Source organism: Theropithecus gelada, chromosome 2 (assembly GCF_003255815.1).
Source record: "Theropithecus gelada isolate Dixy chromosome 2, Tgel_1.0, whole genome shotgun sequence".
NCBI classification, from domain to species: Eukaryota; Metazoa; Chordata; class Mammalia; order Primates; family Cercopithecidae; genus Theropithecus; species Theropithecus gelada.
The window spans coordinates 130,795,025-130,816,371 of NC_037669.1; the positions used below are offsets into that span (position 1 = coordinate 130,795,025).

General features: G+C 36.4%; 1 protein-coding gene across 2 annotated transcripts in view; it reads right to left on the reverse strand.

The window, feature by feature from the left end:
• The window catches only part of NMD3 (NMD3 ribosome export adaptor), a 29,695-nt gene extending 8,867 nt beyond the window's left edge, over positions 1 to 20,828 (reverse strand). The window contains exons 1-11 of one of the 2 annotated variants that reach the window (XM_025376972.1): positions 20,689 to 20,828; positions 20,057 to 20,112; positions 17,062 to 17,196; positions 14,808 to 14,904; positions 10,780 to 10,860; positions 9,365 to 9,493; positions 8,983 to 9,073; positions 5,745 to 5,823; positions 5,125 to 5,221; positions 2,818 to 2,935; positions 1,347 to 1,492 (exon numbers count right to left, since the gene is read on the reverse strand). In XM_025376972.1, the coding sequence (XP_025232757.1) occupies positions 1,347 to 1,492; positions 2,818 to 2,935; positions 5,125 to 5,221; positions 5,745 to 5,823; positions 8,983 to 9,073; positions 9,365 to 9,493; positions 10,780 to 10,860; positions 14,808 to 14,904; positions 17,062 to 17,196; positions 20,057 to 20,100 (1,017 nt within the window). In that variant the 5' untranslated portion in view covers positions 20,101 to 20,112; positions 20,689 to 20,828. Of the gene's footprint in view, positions 1 to 1,346; positions 1,493 to 2,817; positions 2,936 to 5,124; positions 5,222 to 5,744; positions 5,824 to 8,982; positions 9,074 to 9,364; positions 9,494 to 10,779; positions 10,861 to 14,807; positions 14,905 to 17,061; positions 17,197 to 20,056; positions 20,537 to 20,688 lie in introns of those variants that run through there. The other variant, XM_025376973.1, reaches the window with a different exon arrangement.
• Positions 20,829 to 21,347: the final 519 nt, after the last annotated feature.

Below are 21,347 nucleotides of genomic sequence, written 5' to 3' on the forward strand. Positions count from 1 at the left end.
GACGCTAAAGCCAGAAAAAAAAAAAGAGAGATAACAGGAACTCAATACTTGCATATTATTACAGTATTAAGCCACAGATTGCTTGCTGGTCAAAAGGAAAAAAAATCCTAACATTACAACGGAGGAATCTATCGCTATGTTAACAAGTGAAACAGTCAGACATTACTTGTCTCTTTTACATGCATCACCTCTGAACTGTTCTGGCAAGAAAAATTTAACGTAAACTTAACCAAACCTTTAGATCAACTTTCCAGTTTAGAGGAAATACAAGGAATTAAGAAGCAAGTTAAATGGCATCATGAGGAAACAAGATAGATTTAGAAGGTGGAGTATTCTACAAGATAAATGCACTAGTTGTCTAAGGAAGTTGGTATCATAACCAATAAAAGAAAAAAGAAGGCGGAGCTGAGATCCGGCCACTGCACTCCAGCCTGGGCAGCAGAGCGAGACTCCATCTCAAAAAAAAAAAAAAAAGACTAAAAAGGTATAATATTCCCATTTAATATGTGATCTCCAATTGAATACCTGTTTGAACAAGGCATAAAAGACACTTTCGGGACAAATGAGGAAATCTGAATATAATAATCCCCCCTTATCCACAGTTTCCCTTTCAAAGGTTTCATCTGCCCACAGTTAATCGCTATCCAAAAATAGGTTGGTAGAGTAGAATTAGACAACTTTGAGAAAGAGACTACATTCACACAACTTTTATTACAGTATATTGTTATAATTGGTCTATTTTATTATTATCGTTGATCTCTTACTGTGCCTAATTTATAAATTAAACTTTATCATAGGTATGTTTGTATAGGAAAAAACAATATACGTAGAGTTTGGTACTACTGTGGTTTCAAAAACCCACTGGGGGTCTTGGAATGATAGTATCCCCTTGGATAAGAGCAGAATACTGTGTAGACTACATGTTTTATAGGTATGGTAACAATATTTTCATTATGTAGAAAAATATTTCTGTGTGTGAGAGATGCACACTTAAGTATTTAGTATTTGGTGATGACTTTTTAAAAGTCAAGATAACCACTACAAAAATAAAGGTCCTCCTCTATAAAAATAAAGCAAAGAAAAGCCTCTTTTTTATATAACGGAGTAAACATTTAAAAGATTTTCCTACACAAAAGAGAATAAATTAACATTCTAAGTCTAATAATTTCCACAAAGGCCACACATTAAAAAGACAAAAAAAAAAAAAGAAAGAACTTTTGTCCTAATGTGGTGCTAAGTTTGGATTCCATACTGTGGAATCACCAACAAATTTTTATTTTAAAGAGGGACTGAAACAATAATAACTGAGGAAAAAAAAATTCACTGGCAGGTAGGATGTAGCTTACTTTTTTTGATATCATTCCAGCACCTGCAGTACGTTTTATATCTCGGACTATGCTGCATTCCATCACAATAAACTCCTCTAGCTGTTTGGGATGACATAAACTATTGAAAGGGTGACTCCAGAAAGTGCTCCCATCAATATCTGCAACTAAAAATAAGGATAGAACACAAAAACATAAGAAAAACTATATATTTCAGAGTCATCAAATGTATTAACTAAGAAGAAACTGGTAGATGCCAACTGGGAAGTGGCAGGTCAACAGAACTAGTGTCAACTCACTCCTTAGGGTCATCAATTACTCCTATAAACCAACCACAAACTTCTCAAAGCACAAGAAAAATATATCAGATGTCAAACATATCTTAAATAGTTACTATAACCAGAATGCCACAGGGCTAAGTGCCTTTTAAATAAGATCAGATCCAATCAGTGGTATAGTTGTTTCATGTGCTGGCACTTTATTTTAGAAACATATCTGTCATCTTAGCTGCTTAGTTTACGGGAAATAAAGCCTAGTTCTACCAGATAGGTAAAGAATGTCCATCTCAATATTGCAAACAGATCTTTAACTTAGGAATCCTAACTGATAAAGATAATGAATGACTTTCCAGAAAAATATCAAAATAAACTCACTTTTTGCATAAAGGAAACTTATATTACAGAAAATACATGAAAAAGATCAAGTAGAAGATACATCCAAATACTAAGATACCTACTAAAATGTGGTCTTAAAAAATAATTTACTCTATAGAGAATGTTAAAAAATGATCTACAGTAATAACAAAATCAGCTAAAATTCATATTCAAATTAAATGTTCCAATGGGCCACAAAAAGCCAAATGTTCCAAAATTTAAAATAACTGCTAGACACCAAATTTTGGCAATGGACTTAATAGTCCCAAAAATTAAATGAGGTAAGTAAATCAATTTCAGGCTGGAGGTGGTGGCTCACACTTGTAATCCCAGCACCTTGGGAGGCCAAGGCAGGGAGATTACAAGGTCAGGATTCGAGACCAGCCTGGCCAACACAGTGTCTACTAAAAATACAATAATTAGCTGGGCGTGGTGGTGGACGCCTGTAATCCCAGCTACTTGGGAAGCTGCAGCAGGAGAATCGCTTGAACCTGGGAGGCAGAGGTTGCAGTGAGCCAAGATTGCGCCACTGCACACTAGCCTGGGCGATAGAGCTAGACTCCATCTCAAAAAACAAAAAAAGTCAATTTCAGTAAAAATCAATGGAATAAACCAGTAAATATGTAAAAGTTAACAGAATTGTTTCTTTAAATAAAAAATACAAGAGTAACTAATCAAAGTCTTGTATTTCCACAGTGTTTTGTATTAAACAATAGCACAAATTTTAACTAACGTTTCAAAACAATATTAGCAAGAATGCCTGAAAAACTAACAACACGAATTATTATTGTTCATCATACAGAACAAAATTGTCAAGGCAAATCATTTCCAGAATTTACCTTGTAGGGTGTTTGGATCAATGAGGTGAATGGCACTGGTTACTCGAATACACACACAAATCTGGTTCATATTTCCTAGGCTTTGTGCCAGTTTTGGAGACAGACAGACAACATTATCCTAGGCATAAGAACTAACATTTAGAATGAGGCATATCCTAAATAACAGTTCAATAAACACCCAATCCAATTGCACTTGATCAACCAAAACGTTATTTTCAATTTACCAATCAACAAAGAGACTAAAGAATCAGACCTTAATTATGACAGGCATTTTGTCTTAATAAAAATGCTTTAAAAAAAATCCTGGCTGAGCACGGTGGCTCGCTCCTATAATTCCAGCAATCTGGGAAGACAAGATGGGAGAATCCCTTGAGGCCAGGAGTTCAAGTCCAACCTGGACAATATGGACACCCTGTTTTCACATATATATATATATTTTAATTAGCCAAACATGGTGGTACATGCCTATGGGCCTAGCTACTTGGGAGGCTGAGGTGGAATGACAGCCTGGGCCCAGGAGGGCGAGGCTTCAGTGAGCTGAGGTGGTGCCACTGCACTCTAGCCTAGGTGACAACAAAACTGTGTCAAAAAAAAAAAAAAAAAAGAAAGAAATCCAGGGCCTATTCGCCAAGCTATTATTATTTCCATTTTACTGCAGTGTAAATGCCTCATCACTCTACATGTTAATACAGCGTACATTCTAAACAGAGTACTATAAACATCAGGAGGAGAGTGATTCTATAAATCCACCTGTGACTTCTTTCAATCTCCATTAAAAATAAACTTCAAAGGAACATATTTCTCTTACATGGCTACATGTGCCAATATACAATCAAAGATTTAAGCCCAAAAAAGTCACGTATTCATTTATATTGGGAGACATGAAGCAGCAACATATGTTTTTAAACTGAATTAAAATACAAAAAAGATCTGAGTTATATTTTAAGGTGTATCTATTCACAATCATAACAGCTATTAGTCCAGTCCTTGTTTTTTAATACATGAGTTTCCAAAGATAAACAAATATACTTTTTTACATAGTGTAAGACATATGTTAACTTTTACATGTGTAAAACTCAGTTACACAAGGCCTAAATATGCCCTCACACCTAAATTCATATTGCTCAAGCTTTGTATCAGGGAAACATTCACTGTTTTAAACCAGAGGTTGGCAAAATGCCACCCTCAGGACAAATCTGACCCAACATCTGTTTTTGTAAATAAAGTTTTACCGGAACATAGCCCTGACATTCCTTTACATATTACCCATGCTACTTTTATACAACAATAGCAAAGCTGAGTAGCTGCAAAAGAGATTATACGGCCTAAAAGTTAAAAAAATTTACCATCTGGCTCTTTACAAAGAAAGTTTGCTGACCCTATTTTAAGCTATCATTTCATCCCTAGTACATACTATAAAACAGCAATAGCAGCTTTAAAGCTTTAGAGACACAGACCTGGGTGCAAATCCTAGCTTCATCATTTTGTGATCATGTAACTTTGGGCAAATTGTCTAACCTCTTCAAACTTCAATTTCCTCGTCTTCAAAATGATATAGCTTACCTCAGTTATTATGAGATGAGAATGAGGTGAAAGACACTAAAGTATCTACATTAACTTTATGCAGAATGGTCATAATAAATAATGGCAGTTATTATTAGTGGTTTAATACTGACATATAAATTCTTACATGGCAGAGACCTATAGTTATACAATCCTCAGTACACAGCCTTCTATACAATAGATGCTCAACAACTATTTATTGAATTGTAATTCGTATATTTTTTGAAGCAGAGTTTTATCTTAGTACAATAAAATGAAATAATCTACATTTTAAATGTTTTATTCAGCTTATGTTTTAAAATCATAAAAATGATTTTATGATCTCATTTTCACATTATCCCAATATTCTTTAATTTCTTGCCAAAATTTAGTTTGTATATGTTCCACAAAGTGGCTCACTAATAATGATTTTAATGTCATTTCTTTTATTCAATTTCACTGAGCTATCACATAGGCTCACGGGATCACAAATTTTAAACAATATGGACTTTTATCAACTGTAACCAGGTCTTTTCATTTTAATACACCAAAATAAAAGGCATGTCAATTCATAATTATAAGCATGATTTTTTTAAAAACATATATCTTTTAACAAGGCTGAATATGTTAGAAATCACTTAAGGAACTTATTCTAAATTTTTAACCAACCCTAGACGAAAACCAGGAGCTACAAATTACATATACACCAATTAATTAATTGTACTCTTTTACAGACATGGATTAAATGAAAAAAAAAAAAAATACCTTGCATACTGGAACAATTTCCACAGAAAAAGTGCTTTTGTAATTGTATGTGTTACTATGGATATCTTGAGAGATCAGTCTTTGTGATGCTTTGTATCTATTAAGAAAAAAGTTAGTAATAATATAAAGACAAAGGTCATTAACTTGTATAGACTCAGGAATATCAATTTTCATTAAATCAAACCATCATTGTCCAAAGTCTAAAATGGCTTCCTGACGCCTCCTCTGATAAAACCTAGTGTCCTCCACTTGCATTTCAAAACCTTCACCATTCTGACTAAGCCCTACCTTTTCTACCAAACCTCTAGAACACGCTGTTGGCTCAGACCAATCTACTTTCTATATAGCATTATTGAAAGTCACACTAATGCCCACTGCAAGTCTGTTCACACTAATAGTACCTTTCAATATAAACTCCAGCTATGAAAATTTCCCGATCTTTGGAGCACAAGTCCTACCTCCTCTATGAGTGTGTGGTTAACCCAATATATGCTTCCTGATTGTGTAAGTATCATCTCTACTACAATTTTAAAGAGAAGTTGTCTGAGCCTGAAGAATATATGTGATCCACATCCATTCCCGGGTCCTTAGACTTAGTCACAATCAGGTCCCAAACATACCTACAGGGAACTGTACACTGAAGAAATTCGACCATCTTCTGAGCATGTTGTTTTGAGGAATAATAAAAATCCAGACCATCTTAAAAAAAAAAAAAAAGCCATATGAAAATAATTATGCAAAATAGAATTCTCCTCTACTAACATGACTATATTATACATTATATCTGTTTTAAACAAAATCAAATTATTAGAAAACTCTATTGTAGTCACAACAGATTAGAGATATCACTTAAGACTTCTTTGGCAAAAAGACAGACAAAATAAATCAGCAAATGAAAATAAAACTCATAATTTTAATTCTAGAAAAAATAAAACTCAAGGCCAAGGGGGACAGAAAAACAACAAAGAAAGTTTATGAACAGCCGGGTGCTGTGGCTCATGCCTGTAATCCCAGCACTTTGGGAGGCTGAGCCAGGTGGATCATGAGGTCAGGGGATCAAAACCATCCTGGTGAAACCCCGTCTCTACTAGAAATATAAAAAATTAGCCAGATGCGGTGGCACGTGCCTGTAATCCCAGCTACTCGGGAGGCCGAGGCAGGAGAATTGCTTGAACCCAACTGGCGGAGGTTGCCGTGAGTCCAGATTGCACCACTGCACTCCAGCCTGGGTGACAGAGCAAGACTTCGTCTCAAAAAAAAAGAAAGTTATTTTATGTAATAAATGGATTAATCTACCAAGAAGATAACAGGAAACTATCTGAGATACAGAAAACAAAAACTATTAGAAAAAGAAAAGAAAAAAATTAACACATATTAACACATACAATCATTGTGAAGGACTAGAATAGGACTCTCTCAAAACCAAAATGATAAAATTGACAAAAAATAGTAACAATTCACAGAACTTGAATAACCAACTATCAAGGTCGAGTTAACTGAGATTATAGAACACAGTTCTAAGAAAGAATACATATTTTTTCAAACATTCATAAAACATTCATTTAAAAAACATGTATTAAGATTTTAAACAGAAAAACAATTTCAACAAATCCTAAACAGTAGAAATTACTAAAGACAACATTATCTCATCACAAAGCAGTAGCACTAGGAATCATCGAGAAAGGAATAGTCAAAGGCAAACCTACCTAGCTGAGAAATATTAAACATATTCTTGCAAATAACTCATCTAAATACAATTATCAAAACAGCCAATACTAAAAGTACCCAGAATAGCCAAAACAATTTTGAAGAAAATGAACATTACACACTTAATATCAAAACTCACTAACTTTAGTAAGTATTCAAGACAGCATGGTACTAATATAAGGATGGATATATAGATCAATGGGAGTAGACTTGAGATTCTAGAAATAAACCATTACATTTACAGTCACTAGATCTTTGACAGAAGACCCAAGGCATTCACTGAGGAAAGGACAGAGTTTTCATTGGGACGAAGAATATCCACACAGAAAAATATGAGTTTAGACACTTATCTCACACCCTGCACAAAAATTAACTCAAATAAGACCTAAATATATAAGACCTAAACTATAGGGGAAAATCTTTGTGACCTTGATTAGACAGTTTTTAAGCATAACCCCAAAATCACAATTAAAAGAAAAAACTTGATAAACTGGACTTCATCAAAATTTAAAACTTTTGCAATTCAAAGGACACCATTAAGAATATCCGGTGTGAATTTTCTCCTACACACTAGGAGAAAATATGTGCATACCATATATGCAGTAAGAGACTTGTATCCAGAATATGCTCAACATCATTAGTCATTAGCAAAATGGAAATTAAAACCACAATGAGATACCACTTCATACCACCCTCTAGAATGGCTATAAACAAAAATATAGTAACAAGTGTTGAGGGGGATATGGAGAAATATTGCTGGCAGGAATGTAAAATGGTACAGCCACTCTGAAGCAGTTTGGCAGTTTCTTTATATTAAACATAAATTTACCATATGACTTGGTAATTCCACACCTAAGTATGTACCCAAAAGCATGAAACAGCTGAGGTCAAATAAAATACACAATGGGCAGTGGAAAAAGGTAGCTATAAGTACCAGCTACAGACCCATTATGGTGCTCAGAAGAAAATTTATGACCTTAAACATATTTACTAGAAATTAAAAATAAACTAAGCTTTCAATTAATTAAAACAAAACAGAACTAAAGAGAGTTGAAGGGATTAGTGTTAAAAACCAAAATTGAGAAAAAGATTGTTTAAAATAAAACTAAAAATAGTGTTTTGAAAAAGCATAATAGATAAAAGTTGCAAGTCTAAGGTGAGCTGAGTAGAAAAAGAGAAAAGATAAACATTAGGAACAATAAAGAAGACATAACTACAGTTACAGATGAGATTTATTACATTTGTTCAATTTTATACCAAGAATCTAAAAAGCTAGATGAAATGTTTTTTCTTGGAAAAGGGTATTAAAATTGACTCAAAGGGTAGAATACTCGAGAGGTGAATATCATAAAAGAAACTGAAAAGACATCCCCTAAGAGATATCAAATAGGATGGCTTAATGGGCAAGTTCTTAAAAAACTTCAAGAGGTTAATTAAACGCTAGGTAGAAAGAAGGCAAGCTTTCTAACTCTTTCCAATGTCACTCACATAACTGAGAGCAAGATTGGACAGAAGTATGTATGTATATATATGTTATTTATTTATTTATTTATTTTTTTTTTTTAAGACGGAATCTCGCTGTGCTCCCAGGCTGGAGTGCAGTGGCATGATCTCGGCTCACTGCAAGCTCCGCCTCCCGGGTTCACGCCATTCTCCCGCCTCAGCCTCCCAAGTAGCTGAGACTACAGGCGCCCGCCACCACGCCCGGCTAGTTTTTTTTTTTGTATTTTTTTTAGTAGAGACGGGGTTTCACCGTGTTAGCCAGGATAGTCTCGATCTCCTGACCTCGTGATCCACCCGCCTCGGCCTCCCAAAGTGCTGGGATTACAGGCTTGAAGAGAAACCTCAAGAAATATTATTAGATATGAAACACAAAAAGATAACTATGTTTGACATTAGGAGAAAATTAAAAATTCAGTTTCTCAGTTGCTCTAGCCACATTTCAAGTACTCAACAGCCACACATGGCTAGTGACTATACCATACTGGACAATGCAGATAAAGAACTAAGTTTTCTTTTTTTTCTTTTTTTTCTAACAGAAAGTTCTTTTGGACAGTATTAATCCAGATATTATCAGTAAAAATAAGATTACTTAGGTATGTTGAAATAAAAATCCGACATCATTTCAAATGCTTTTGAGTTTTAACTCACCATGAATCTCTTTGATACGAAGCGTATTCTGATGCATTCCGTATTTCAGAATTAACTGTTCCAGATAGTAGAAAGTTTTTTTGTGCAAAGTCTAAAATATAAATTATTTGATCAATAAATGCCCCACAAAAAGCCATTTATAGGTATAGGACACACATACCATCTACAGATACAGCACACTGATTTTTCAAACAATAACAATCTTTAAAGATTATCTAAAATGTAATAAAGATCTATTTCCAAAGGTGAATGCTCAGGGAACCAGACTATCCCTGGTACCCACAGGATGTAGAAAGAAGGGAAAGAGGTTTTACTAGCTATCTTATAATTGACAAAGATGAAATACAAGATGTAGGACTCACTCATCATCTTCTCTCATTACCTTTTGCCTCACTTGAATCACAGCCTTCCAGAAATCCTTAGCTTCTACTCTATGGCAATCTCCACACATTTGAGACTGAACAACATAATCCACCACAAACACTTGTTGAAGGATAGCACCATTCATCACCTGATAAAGAAAACAATCACACTCCTTCATTCTTTTGGTTTTGCTTAATAATGAGTATTTTCTTTAAAAGAAGAACCTTTAATATTTAATTGAAAACTTTTTCCATTACTGCTTTTTTTTTTTTACCATTAATCAATCAAATGTCCTCAAATTTAAAGTCATAAAAACCAGTTATACTATTTCAAGAACGGTATATAGATTTAATTCCTATGATTTGTTAGATCAGCATTTCAAATTTTTCTTTAGCTGAAGTGGTTGTGAGAATATTCTGTGTATATTTTACATACATATATATACACACACACACACACACACACACACACACACACATTTTTTTGAGACAGGGTCTCACTCTGCCTGTTGCCCAGCCTGGCACGATCTTGGTTCACTGCAACTTCCGCCTCCTGGGCTCAAGTGATTCTCCACCTCAGCCTCCTGAGTAGCACACGCCACCATGACTGGCTGACTTTTGTATTTTTAGTAGAGACGGGGTCTCGAACTCCTGGGCTCAAGTGATCTGCCTACCTTGGCCTCCCAAAGTGCTGGGATCACAGGTGTGAGCCGCCATGCCCAGCCTATACATGTTTATATAGAAAAATCATCCTTAGAAGAAAAAAATAAGGAAAACTTATCAAAAAAAAAAAAAAATTCCCTAATTAAATGGTTCCCAAACATAGCTGATCAGAAATCACACGGGAAGTTTTTTAAATACAGATTGAACATTCCAAATTCAAAAACCCAAAACCTGAAATTTCAGCTTCAAAATCTGAAACTTCTTCAGTTTCTAATTGACATTCAAAGAAAATGTTCACCGGAACATTCTGTATTTGAATTAGGGATGCTCCACCAGTAAGTACAATGCAAAATTCCAAAATCCAAAAAATCCAAAATCTGAAACACTTTTTGTCCCAAGCATTTCAGATAAGGGATACTCAACCTACGTACAGATTCCCAGGCCTCACAGACAGAGAATTTTTGCTTCAGTTATGATGAGTCATTACAATGATTAGCCAAGTTTGAGAATCAGTACCTTAGCCCATGTTTTCACTTCAGTCCTTTTCCTAATAAAAATAACTCTGGAAAAGATCAGTAAGTCTGCTAATCAGAAGCAATGACTACTCTTACTTGTGATCTATTTGTACAGATGCTCAAAAGAAAACGAACAGCTAAAATTGAGTGTACTCTTTTTCTTTTAAGCTGTTCAAGCCATAAAATAACTTATCACTAGGTCCTCATTTTCACTACCTGTACTTTTAACCATGCTGAGAAAATTATGTACCGCTTACCTCTTTCTGAATAGTCAGTTTAACTTTAAGTCTCTTAGAATGAGGCTCAGTCCAAACAAAGCCTGCATCTACAAGCCGTACCTTTAATAAAACACAAACAAAAAGAAACTTAAGTTCTCACCTGAGGAGGAAAAAAAAGGCAAAAGAACAAATCATCAATAAACAGATTTCATAAGATGCTTAAGGAATCTGTGATCAGCATCACTACATACCATCACCACAAAAAAGATTAATCATCAGTTATGTAACAATAGCAGCAAATCAAAAGATAACCCAATGACTATATTAATGCAACTGATATAATTTAAGCAAAACTTAAAGTATTTGCATAGGAAAAAAGTTCTTTTCCCCTTAAAAAAAAAAAAAAAAAAAAAAAAGAGCACACTGTCCTTTAAAAGGAAATTATATTTTCCAGAAGAAAGCAAAGACCTGGTGACCTCATTATCTATTAGTAACTTCATGAACAAAAGTTTCCACTTGGATTATTCTTTCTATATTCTGTGACTTTTTTTTTTTTTAAGAATTGACATTCATCAGAGAAGTTTAATGCACTGAATACTAAATCCACAACTATAACTCATTACTAAATGTGCAGCATCTGCATAGCCCAAAAACAGTTTGCTATATGTGAAGATCTGAATATAACTCAAGAATGGCCAGAATGGGTGTTTGGGGAGAAGGGGTGGGTGGGAGAACAAGAATGGGGGCTGCGGTAATCATTCGGGCAGATTGTAGATGATCTGAACTGAGAGGTACTGGAAATAACAAAAGCAGATTCAAGGGCTAGTTAGGAGATAAAAATCTGTTAGGTTTATCTGCACAGTTCATGTGATGTAGAAAATAAATCTGTAAGATTTAATGGTAACTGGATATAGGAAATAGAGAACAGACTCTAGAATGATGCTCAAGTATCTGCTTAGACAACAAGGGGGGAGAGAGAGAGAGAGATCAGCCAGATGTGGTGCATGTTTGTAGTACCAACTACTTGGGAGGCTGAGGCAGAAGGATCACCTGAGCCCAGGAGTTTGAGGCTGCAGTGAGCTATGACAGCGCCACTGCACTCTAGCCTGAGCAATAAAGCAAGACCTTATCTCCAAAAAATAAAATAAAAAGACATGTGTCCCTTCTCAAACCTCCCTTTCAACCACTGCCCTGTTTCTTTGTTTTCCTTTACAGCAAATCTCAAAAGAATTGTCTATCTTCCTTCTCCCATTTTCATTTCTATTTAAATGAGATCTTTACTACCACCACTAAACAGAAATTGTCCATGTTATTAAGGTCGTCCACATTATTAAATCTACAGAACTCATGACTTGACTCATGAACTGCAAATCACATAGCTAGTCACTCCTTTCTTAAAACACTTCCCTTTCCTCCCAGGACATCACACTCACCTAATTTTCCTCCTACCTCCCTAGTAGCTCCTTTCAATCTCCTTTGCTGATTCCTCCATTACCTAGTTATTTCTTCCTCATTACCCATTAAAGGAATGATTCCAGGATTCAGTTCTCCAGTTTGTTTCCTTCTCTCTGTAAACTCCTGAAGTAATCTAATCCGATTCATGACCTTAAATACTATCTATATCCTAAATTCATTATCTCTAGACTGGACCACTCACTGGCTTATTTATCAATCTGCCTACTCAATATTTCTACTTAAGTGTCTAGTAGACATCTAAATACCAGTTACAGATGGAACTCTGATATCCCCTACCCAGTGACTTGGCTGCTCAGGTCACGAACAGTGGAAGGCATTCTTAACACATCCAGCTACATCAGTAAATGTTACTACCTTAAAAATAGATCCAAAATCTGTCCACTTCTGACCACCTCCATTGCTGATCCAAAACCATTTCTCATGATTATTACAATGACTTACACCTTTACCTCCTTACATCCATTCTAAAAAGAGTAGCCAGAGGAATACTAGTAAGTCATGTCATCTCACTACTCTGCCCTTCACCCTCCATACTGCTTACACTCAGAATAAGAAACAGCCTCTATTAAGGGCCTACAAGGTCAGACATACTGTGGCCTTCCATGACTTTTCTGACTCTATTCCCAACTACTTTTCCCCTCACCACTCCGTTCTATTCACACAAGTATGTGCTTGCTTTTGGTCTCTACATTTGTTTTCTTTACCCCTAATACTCTTCTTCCAGATTTCTGCACAGCTTCCTTCCTTACCATCTTTAATGTTTACTCAAATGTCACCTTATCAGTGAGACCTCCCCTAAACACCTTTAATTTCAACTCTTCCATGCACAGTTCTTATCCTCTTCCTAGCTCCTTTCTCCACAGACTATACCTTTTAATATACCATGTAATATATCTACCTATTTTGATCATTGCATACTAACATGTTGCTCCACACTGGCGTGTTAGTGTGCAATTAGAATACAAGCTTCCTAAGACAGGGATTGTCTTACTCACTTATTCACTTACTCACATATCCCCAGCACCAAAAGCAGTTTGGCACAGAGCTAGTACTTAATAAACATCTGATGAATTAATTAATGAACTGTTAAGACTCACTAGACATTTGACAAAAACCCCAAGTATAAGCAAAAAACCAAGATACACAAAAAACTGACTTCATAAAAAAACAGACAAATGAGGGAACAGAAGGAAACAAACAAAAAAATTCCTATTATCAAAATCTTCAAAAAATCTTAAAACAAAATGCATCAAGAACATGAAAGACTCTAGAACTTAAAAACATTACTACTGGAAAAAAAAAACAATTCATTAGAAAGATTGGAAGATAAAGTAAAAATCATCAAGAACACAGGGGAGCGAAAAAAAAAAAAAAACTAAAAAGGTTTTTTAAAATATGAAGGGAAAAAGACAAAGTTTCATGCCAGGAGGGCCAACAAGTGACCATCAGAAATTTGTGGGGTTGGCTGGGACCTAGTAGGAAAATAAAGGCAGAAAATTTCAAAAAACTATTACATGAAATTTTATTAGAGCTTAAAGGAGAATCAGAAAAGTCTTCGATCTGAGTCAATTTTTTTTGATGCTATTTTCAATTTTATTATTGCTTTTCAAAGAAGGCATTTCTCTCCATTTATCTATGTAGCTATTTATTTATTTTCTATTTTATTATACTTTAAGTTCTAGGGTACATGTGCACAACATTTAGGTTTGTTACATATGTATACATGTGCCATGTTGGTGTGCTGCACCTATTAACTCGTCAATTTTAAAAACATGGTAGAAGTGAGTCATAAAGCTTAAAATAAAGAAAACTCAAAGTGTCAATCACTTTCAATTTTATATCAGGAAATAAACTGTACTTTAAACAAACTCTGTTTGTTTGTTGAATACATTTATGCACTGACTTTCAGTAACAGGCACAAGTATTTTCTTTCCAGAGCAATAATGACAATAAAAAGAAACTAAGTAACATAGCTCTAATATTATAATCTCAATTATGTTTAGTGATGGTTTTACATAAAAATTTCCGTTACAAATTATACATGAGGTTCTCAATAACAAATAAAAAAATTAAATTCTGTAAGTCTTTTTAAAGCAAAAAGATATTTTTACTTTTCATAAAAATAATATACATAACTTTAAAAATTGTTTGTAGTGGGGTGCTACTGGTAACAATAGTTAACATTTAATAGTTACTTTCGAGGCTGGAATGCTGGCTCATGCCTGTAATCCCTGCACTTTGGGAGGCCAAGGAGGGCGAATCATGAGGTCAGGAGTTCGAGATCAGTCTGGTCAACATCGGGAAATCCTGTCTCTACTAAAAATACAAAAAATTAGCCAGGTGTGGTGGTGTGCGCCTGTAATCCCAGCTACTCAGGAGGCTGAGGCAGGAGAATCGTGTGAACCCGGGAGTCAGAGGTTGCAGTGAGCAGAGATCACGCCATTGCACTCCAGCCCAGGCAACAGTGTGAGACTCCATCTCAAAAAAAAAAAAAAAGTTACTTTTGAAAAACCTACTCACAAGAATTTTCTGAAAATGAGACTATCAATGAAAACATACCTATAAATACTGATTTTAGCTGTTTAACTTACCTTACTCAGAGGGGCTTTGATTTTTTTCAAGCACAAAGCAAGAAGTTCCCTGGATTCTAAAGCACACTGTATCCAAGTTCCTGGTGGCTGAAAATACCTAAAAGAGAAGATAACATACTGAAATCCAACATCTCTCAGGAAACACAGAAATTTCCATCTGAATATACAGATATAACCCAAATTATTAACCAGGCATAATAAAACCCAAGGATGATATGAAGCACATAACTCAAAAATACTTTAATGGTTCCAAAACTTTCAACTAGACTAGTAGCTTTAACTAAAAAGGTAAAATTCTGACTGAGAAAGCCAATCTGAAGTAACCTACTAAAGTGATCTTATTATTTCAATCACCAAATCACTACTAAAATGTTCAGAGTCTCTTGAAGTTATGCTCTGAAAAACAGGTGAGAATTATCTCAAAATGGCATTAAAATTGTTTATCATGTACTTCTAAAATGCCTGAGAACTGCTTATTTTTCACAAAAAAAAGGTACATTAGTACCTCACAACACTATGAATCGCAATAGTTCAGTCTATTCATCTACATTTCAAGTCCTTTTCAAATTTCAAATTGTAAAACAATGTTTAAAATCTTAGGTAAAACCTGACTAAAACAAAATTTAAATCTCACACATGTGCTTTAAGGTTTTTAGTCCCGCCTATCCAGGGCTTAGCACAATGCCAGACACATCTTATAGTAGGTATTCAATAAATGCTTGTTAAATATAAAATACTTCCAAACGTATTATGTGAATGCCTTTTTGCCATGCTTGTTAAATAACAGAGAGTTTTGATTTTCACTTTTCAAGGTTCAATCAAAAACATTACACAGGTCCCCCTTTGTTTATAAGTACATAATTATTTACTTATTTATTGGGTTTTTTTTCTTTCTTCTTTTTTTTTTTTTTTTTTTTTGAGACAGAGTCTCACTCCGTCGGCCAGGTTGGAGTGCAGTGTACAATCTCGGCTCACTGTAACCTCTGCCTCTTGGGTTCGAGTGATTCTCCTACCTCAGCCTCCTGAGTAGCTAGAATTACATGCATGCCCCACCATGCCCGGATAATTTTTGTATTTTAGTAGAGACAGGGTTTTACCATGTTGGCCAGTCTGGTCTCGAACTCCTGACCTCAAGTGATCCACCCACCTCAGCCTCCTCAAGTGTTTGGATTACGGGCGTGAGCCACTATGCCTGGCCTATGAGTATACTTTTAGAGTTAGAAAAGGCTTCACATATCACCTAATAAAACCCTTCATTCTGATGAGGAAATTGAGGCCCAGAAATGATAAACGGCCAAGAGTTTCAAACAGCTAGTTTGTGAGGAAGCCAAGACAAACTAAGTCTGTTTAGTTCTTTATCAGTACTTTTCTAACTCCACCAGGCTTTATAATAGCAAATAGTTACAACAGATTAACCTTCACACATGCTAAGCTTGTATATTGTAAACTCCCCGAAAAAGTACACAAAGCTTCATGTGTTTGTTCATATAAATATATATATGCAAATATTTGGGGGGAGAGATACAGTTTTCAAATTCTCAAAGGAGTCCATGAACCACCCCTCTAGAGATACACACTCAAAAAGTTAGGGTCTTAACCCATTTTGGAAATCACAGGCATATACTTTTATACTCATTAAGCAGTTTTATGTTTCTCAATGGCCTAATAGATGTAAGCTATTTATCACAACAAAGAAAATCAAGAGGAATGAAACATTAACTTTCAGAAGTCTTCTGCCTTCAAATACAATCTTTATTTCAGGCCATTCCAGATATGATTTACTGAGCTTCTTTTCCATCAACAATAGTTATTTTAATTACACGTGAACGTTATAAGAGTTTTTAAAACATATTACTAAATTACTACAAACATAAGGTGCTTTTTATCATACATGGCTTCTAATAACTAAAGAAAAAAAACCTCATAATAACAAGAATATGTCCTCAATAATCTGCTCTCACCCTTACAAACATCAACTCCCACCTATTAATTGTATATATCAAATCTATTAGATCCTTTAACAGAAGGACAGAGTCAAATACCTTTACACTATCTTTACCAGATTAGAAGGACACACTAGAAAAGTACACTATAAAATTGCAAATTCTGAAATCTTTGGCGAAACCAACAGAAAATTTAAACTTTAACTGCATGCACTTTACTCCATATACCTTCGTGTAATCTCAGCATATCTCAGTGGTTCTCTAAATGTAAATTCCAACTTTAAAAAGAGCAAAATTGTACTGCACCGTACCTCTGACATTGTTTGCAGAATGAAACCGAGACTTGTTTTGGAATACCTTGGCTGATGTCCACTTTACTTCGCAAACAGGCCACACAAATATTGGCAGGATTTGGACTTATCGGAACACCACACTCACAGCACAAGCTTTAATAAATAAAGGATACATTTTTCAAATTAGATTTTTAAAATACACTAAATTTTTTTTTTAGATGCCAAACAAACAAAAGCCTTCATGTTAGGCCATAGTATCTTTGCCCTTTTTTAAAAAATGACAGAAACAAGGCAACCTGGGCCAGTCGCAGTGGCTCCCGCCTGTGATTCCAGCACTTTGGGAGGCTGAGGCAGGCAGATCACCTGAGATAATGAGTTCGAGACCAGCCTGGCCAACATGGTGAAACCCCATCTCTACTAAAAATAGAAAAATCAGTCAGGCATGGCGGCACATGCTGGTAATCCCAGCTACTTGGGAGGCTGAGGCACGAGAATCGTTTAAACCCAGGAGGCAGAAGTTGCAGTGAGCCACATCACGCCACTGCACTCCAGCCTGGGTGACAGACCAAGACGATGTCTTAAAAAAAAGAAACAAAGCAATCTTCAAAGATGCAGTAGATAAAGAATAACCCTGTAATACAGGGGCAAAAACACCAAAAATGGCTATAATTCTAAAAATCCTCAATACAAGGCCGATGTCCTAAAGCTTCTAGAGAGTCAGTTCTGTCCAACAGAACTTCATGTCATGATAGAAATGTTTTATTCTGGTCTGTACAACAAGGTAGCCACTAGCCACATGTGGCAAACTGGGCCATGAAAAGTGACTAGTACAACTGAGAAACTCAATGTCCTTTTTTTTTAAAATTCAGATCTACATTTAAATAGCCAGTATGGGTCTAAACAAGTCTTTTTTTATTAAAAGCAAGTGAAACTATATTGTCACATTAAAACAAACGGTGGTATATTGATGAATACAAATCTTGCACTAATTTTAATTTTAAATACTTAAATACAATTAAAAAACGTGAACGTGCTCTTTACCGCAACCAACCAACACTATCCATAAAGGTAACATTTATTAACAATTTGTATATATCCTTCCAAACATTTTCTATGCAGACACAAACATTCACATTAACTTTTACAAATAAACAGATAAACTTCCTAACCGCAAGTGTAATAACAAACTTGGGAAAAATTTGAGAAGCACTGTTATTCATTATCCCTTATTGAAAATTGGAAAACCAAGTAAGAATCAATTAACAAGGCAATAGTGTGTCGATGGCAAAAACCAAAAAGAAAATCCTATATCAAGAATATGTAAGATCAGTTTGTCTCTTTTTAATTCAACCACCTCATCTCTAAATACTAAGCCTTTAAAAATGTATTTATTCAGGGTATACAGGTGAAATGTATGGTGTCACTACACTAAAAGATTACAGCTGTCTACTTATCGCTAATGAACATTTCTTCAAGTATATCTCTGGATTACACCAATAGAAACTAATATCTAAATCATTTCTAACAGAATTAGACACCAACATACTCCAAAGGCAATTTAAAAAAAAAAGCATAAGGACTCCTAAAATATAAACATTTACGCAAAGCAGAATTTTTTTTTTTAACAGGATGGGAAGTCTATCAACATCTAGAGACTCAGTATAAATGACGAACTATCATAATTCGAGATGTACTGGGGGCACAAAAAGTCTGAGAACCCCCAATGTAGAACAACATTGTCCAAAATAAAAGTTCTATAATTTTCCATGTCCAGTGGTAGCCACCAGGAGCCACATGTGGCAACATGGCTAGTACAAATGAGCAACCAAGTATTTAATTTTATTTCATTTAAATTAATTTAGGAAACTTCCAACTTAAACTGCTTGGGGTTTATGTTAACAGTGGAGCCAGCGGTACCACCTGGAAAGCAAGCAGTTCCTGACAGAGCTTACCAGGCTCTTTCAGAAGTGCTAGTTGTCTGGCACAGAAGAAGTATAATGGTCAAACAACCCATTCTAACAAAGAGTTCTGTGAAGGGCTCTGAGCCCTTCGACAAGTGTCTGTTAAAAGCTACTGACAGAATAAGGAAGATCAGCACTATGCTGCGCTCCAAAGACATTTTCAGATGGCTTATTCAAACCCAGAGCTAACTGAGGGACAAGGGAAGAGTAAAGCATCACAGGGAAGGGGGCCAAAGTTTCTGCTTTCGCTAACCACTGAATTCCTATTTTTCCTTTGGTATTTACTTTTGGCCACAAAGCTAGTTTCTCCACAGTTACTGTTTTCCTGTGAGATTAGGGTCATTTTAGACAGAAGCACTGCAATGTTTACAGGGTAGTTGTGGTAAGATGCCAATTTATTTTAGATTTAGCTGATTGGTCTGTGCTGAACGATTCCAAGATTATCGTTTAAAAGTCTCTGTAGTCATCTCTTTCAAGAGCACTGTATCATTAAACCTATTTATCAGCAAAAAAAAAAAAAAAAAAAAGTTAATTTGAACTTAAATGCAATAAATTAAAAATTGATAATTAAGTTTTAAGATGTCCAAAATTTAAAAATTACACACTATAATCTCCAATAAAAAACAGTAAGTTATTCCCAGCTACTCGGGAGGCTGAGGCAGGGAATTGCTTGAACTCGGGAGGCGGAGGTTGCAATGAGCCGAGATCACACTACTGCAACAGAGCGAGATTCCGTCTCAGAAAAAAAAAAGTAAGGAAATGTAAGTAAAAGGTAAATTTAAATAGCCACACGTAGCTAATGGCTACATATTGGACAGGGCCGATATAAAAGAATGTATGAAAAATATTTTAACCCTCTTAGAGCGTGTATTTACTAGAACAAGCTTTATAACCAGAAACTAATTCGATTTTCTACAGAAATAAGGCTTTTATTTTTTCCCATTTATGACAATAGAAGCTCCTTCCCACCCACCCTCAAGCGTTCCCCATAGTGAGTTTCCAGGGCTCATTGAAGATTTTCACATGCAAGGGGGAAGAAGTGTGGCACTCACATGTGTCCAGGGCTGCGGTCGGTGGATTCTGTCATATATTCCATCGTTCTGTACGCCTTAAGTTTAAAAAAAATAAATAAAATGAGAATGTTGGAATTTAAATCACTTTGTCTGGTCTCTTTTTACGTCTTCCTCCTGTCTCTCCGAATAATTAACATATTCACGGAACTTCGAAAAAGCAGGGAAGAAGGAAAGCCAACTCCACTGGGTAAGTTCGGAAAAAAGAACTTTAAGATGAAGACCACGGGATTTACTGAGTTTCCCAGCCGCAAGACCCTCGGTCCACCCAGCTCTGCCGCTGACCTCCATCTCACCTGGCCTCCAAACCCTGGAAGACCTAGGGCGAGGTCAGACCGCTCGGGACTGCGGACGCCCGGGCCCTCCCGCTCTCCACCAGCCCACGTACCGCACCGGCCCGCCGCGCCTCAGACCTACGCCGCAGGAGTCCCCGGATGAAGTCCCCGCGCCCGCAGGTCACCCACGCCGACCCCCAACCCCGGGGCGCGACCGCATACGGGTCCTGGGCATGCGGCGCTCATGCGGCCTGAGCACGACCCGAGCCCAGGGAGCCCGCCCCGCCCGCTACTCAGGGGCCCGTGCCGACAGCCCGGGTCTCGGACCCCGGAACCTACTTCGCCTCTCCGGATCAGCACTAGATTTGCTGAAAACCCGCAACAAAATAGAACCCAGCAGTCCTGTCAGCTGCCAACCCGTGCGTCTCCGCCACAGAGAGGATCTCGCGAGAGAAATGCTCGAAATCCCGCGGCCTGAGTGAAGTGTGGAAAGGGGCGGAAAGGGGCGGAAAGGGGCGGGTAGGGGCGGGTGGGGGCGGGTGGGGGCGGGAAAGGGGCGGCACCCACGGGCGGAAGGGTGAGGGGAGCTGCCGGGAGGCTGGGAAAGCCCGCGGAGAGCAGTCCGGGGGGCTCCTTCGCCTTTAGCGACTGCTTTTCAGTTATCGTCTCGATTTTCCCAGGCCGGAGTTCACTCGAAACCAACCTCGCCCGTATATTAGTCTCTTTTCAGCTATCCCGACTGTGAGCTTGCTTCTCGATTAAACGATTATGTTATATAAAAGTTATCTGTAAACAGTACCTCAGGCAGAGAAACTCCATCCAGGCCGGCGCCTTTGTCTGGTTCACCATCCTATACAGGCCTGATGTCTGCCACACCCTAACTGCTGAAATGATTATTTGTTGAAAGAATGAAATGTAAAGCATAATTATCTGTGAAGTCTATGCGATTTTTAGATAAATTATTAATTATATGATTCCGGATAGTACACTTAATATCT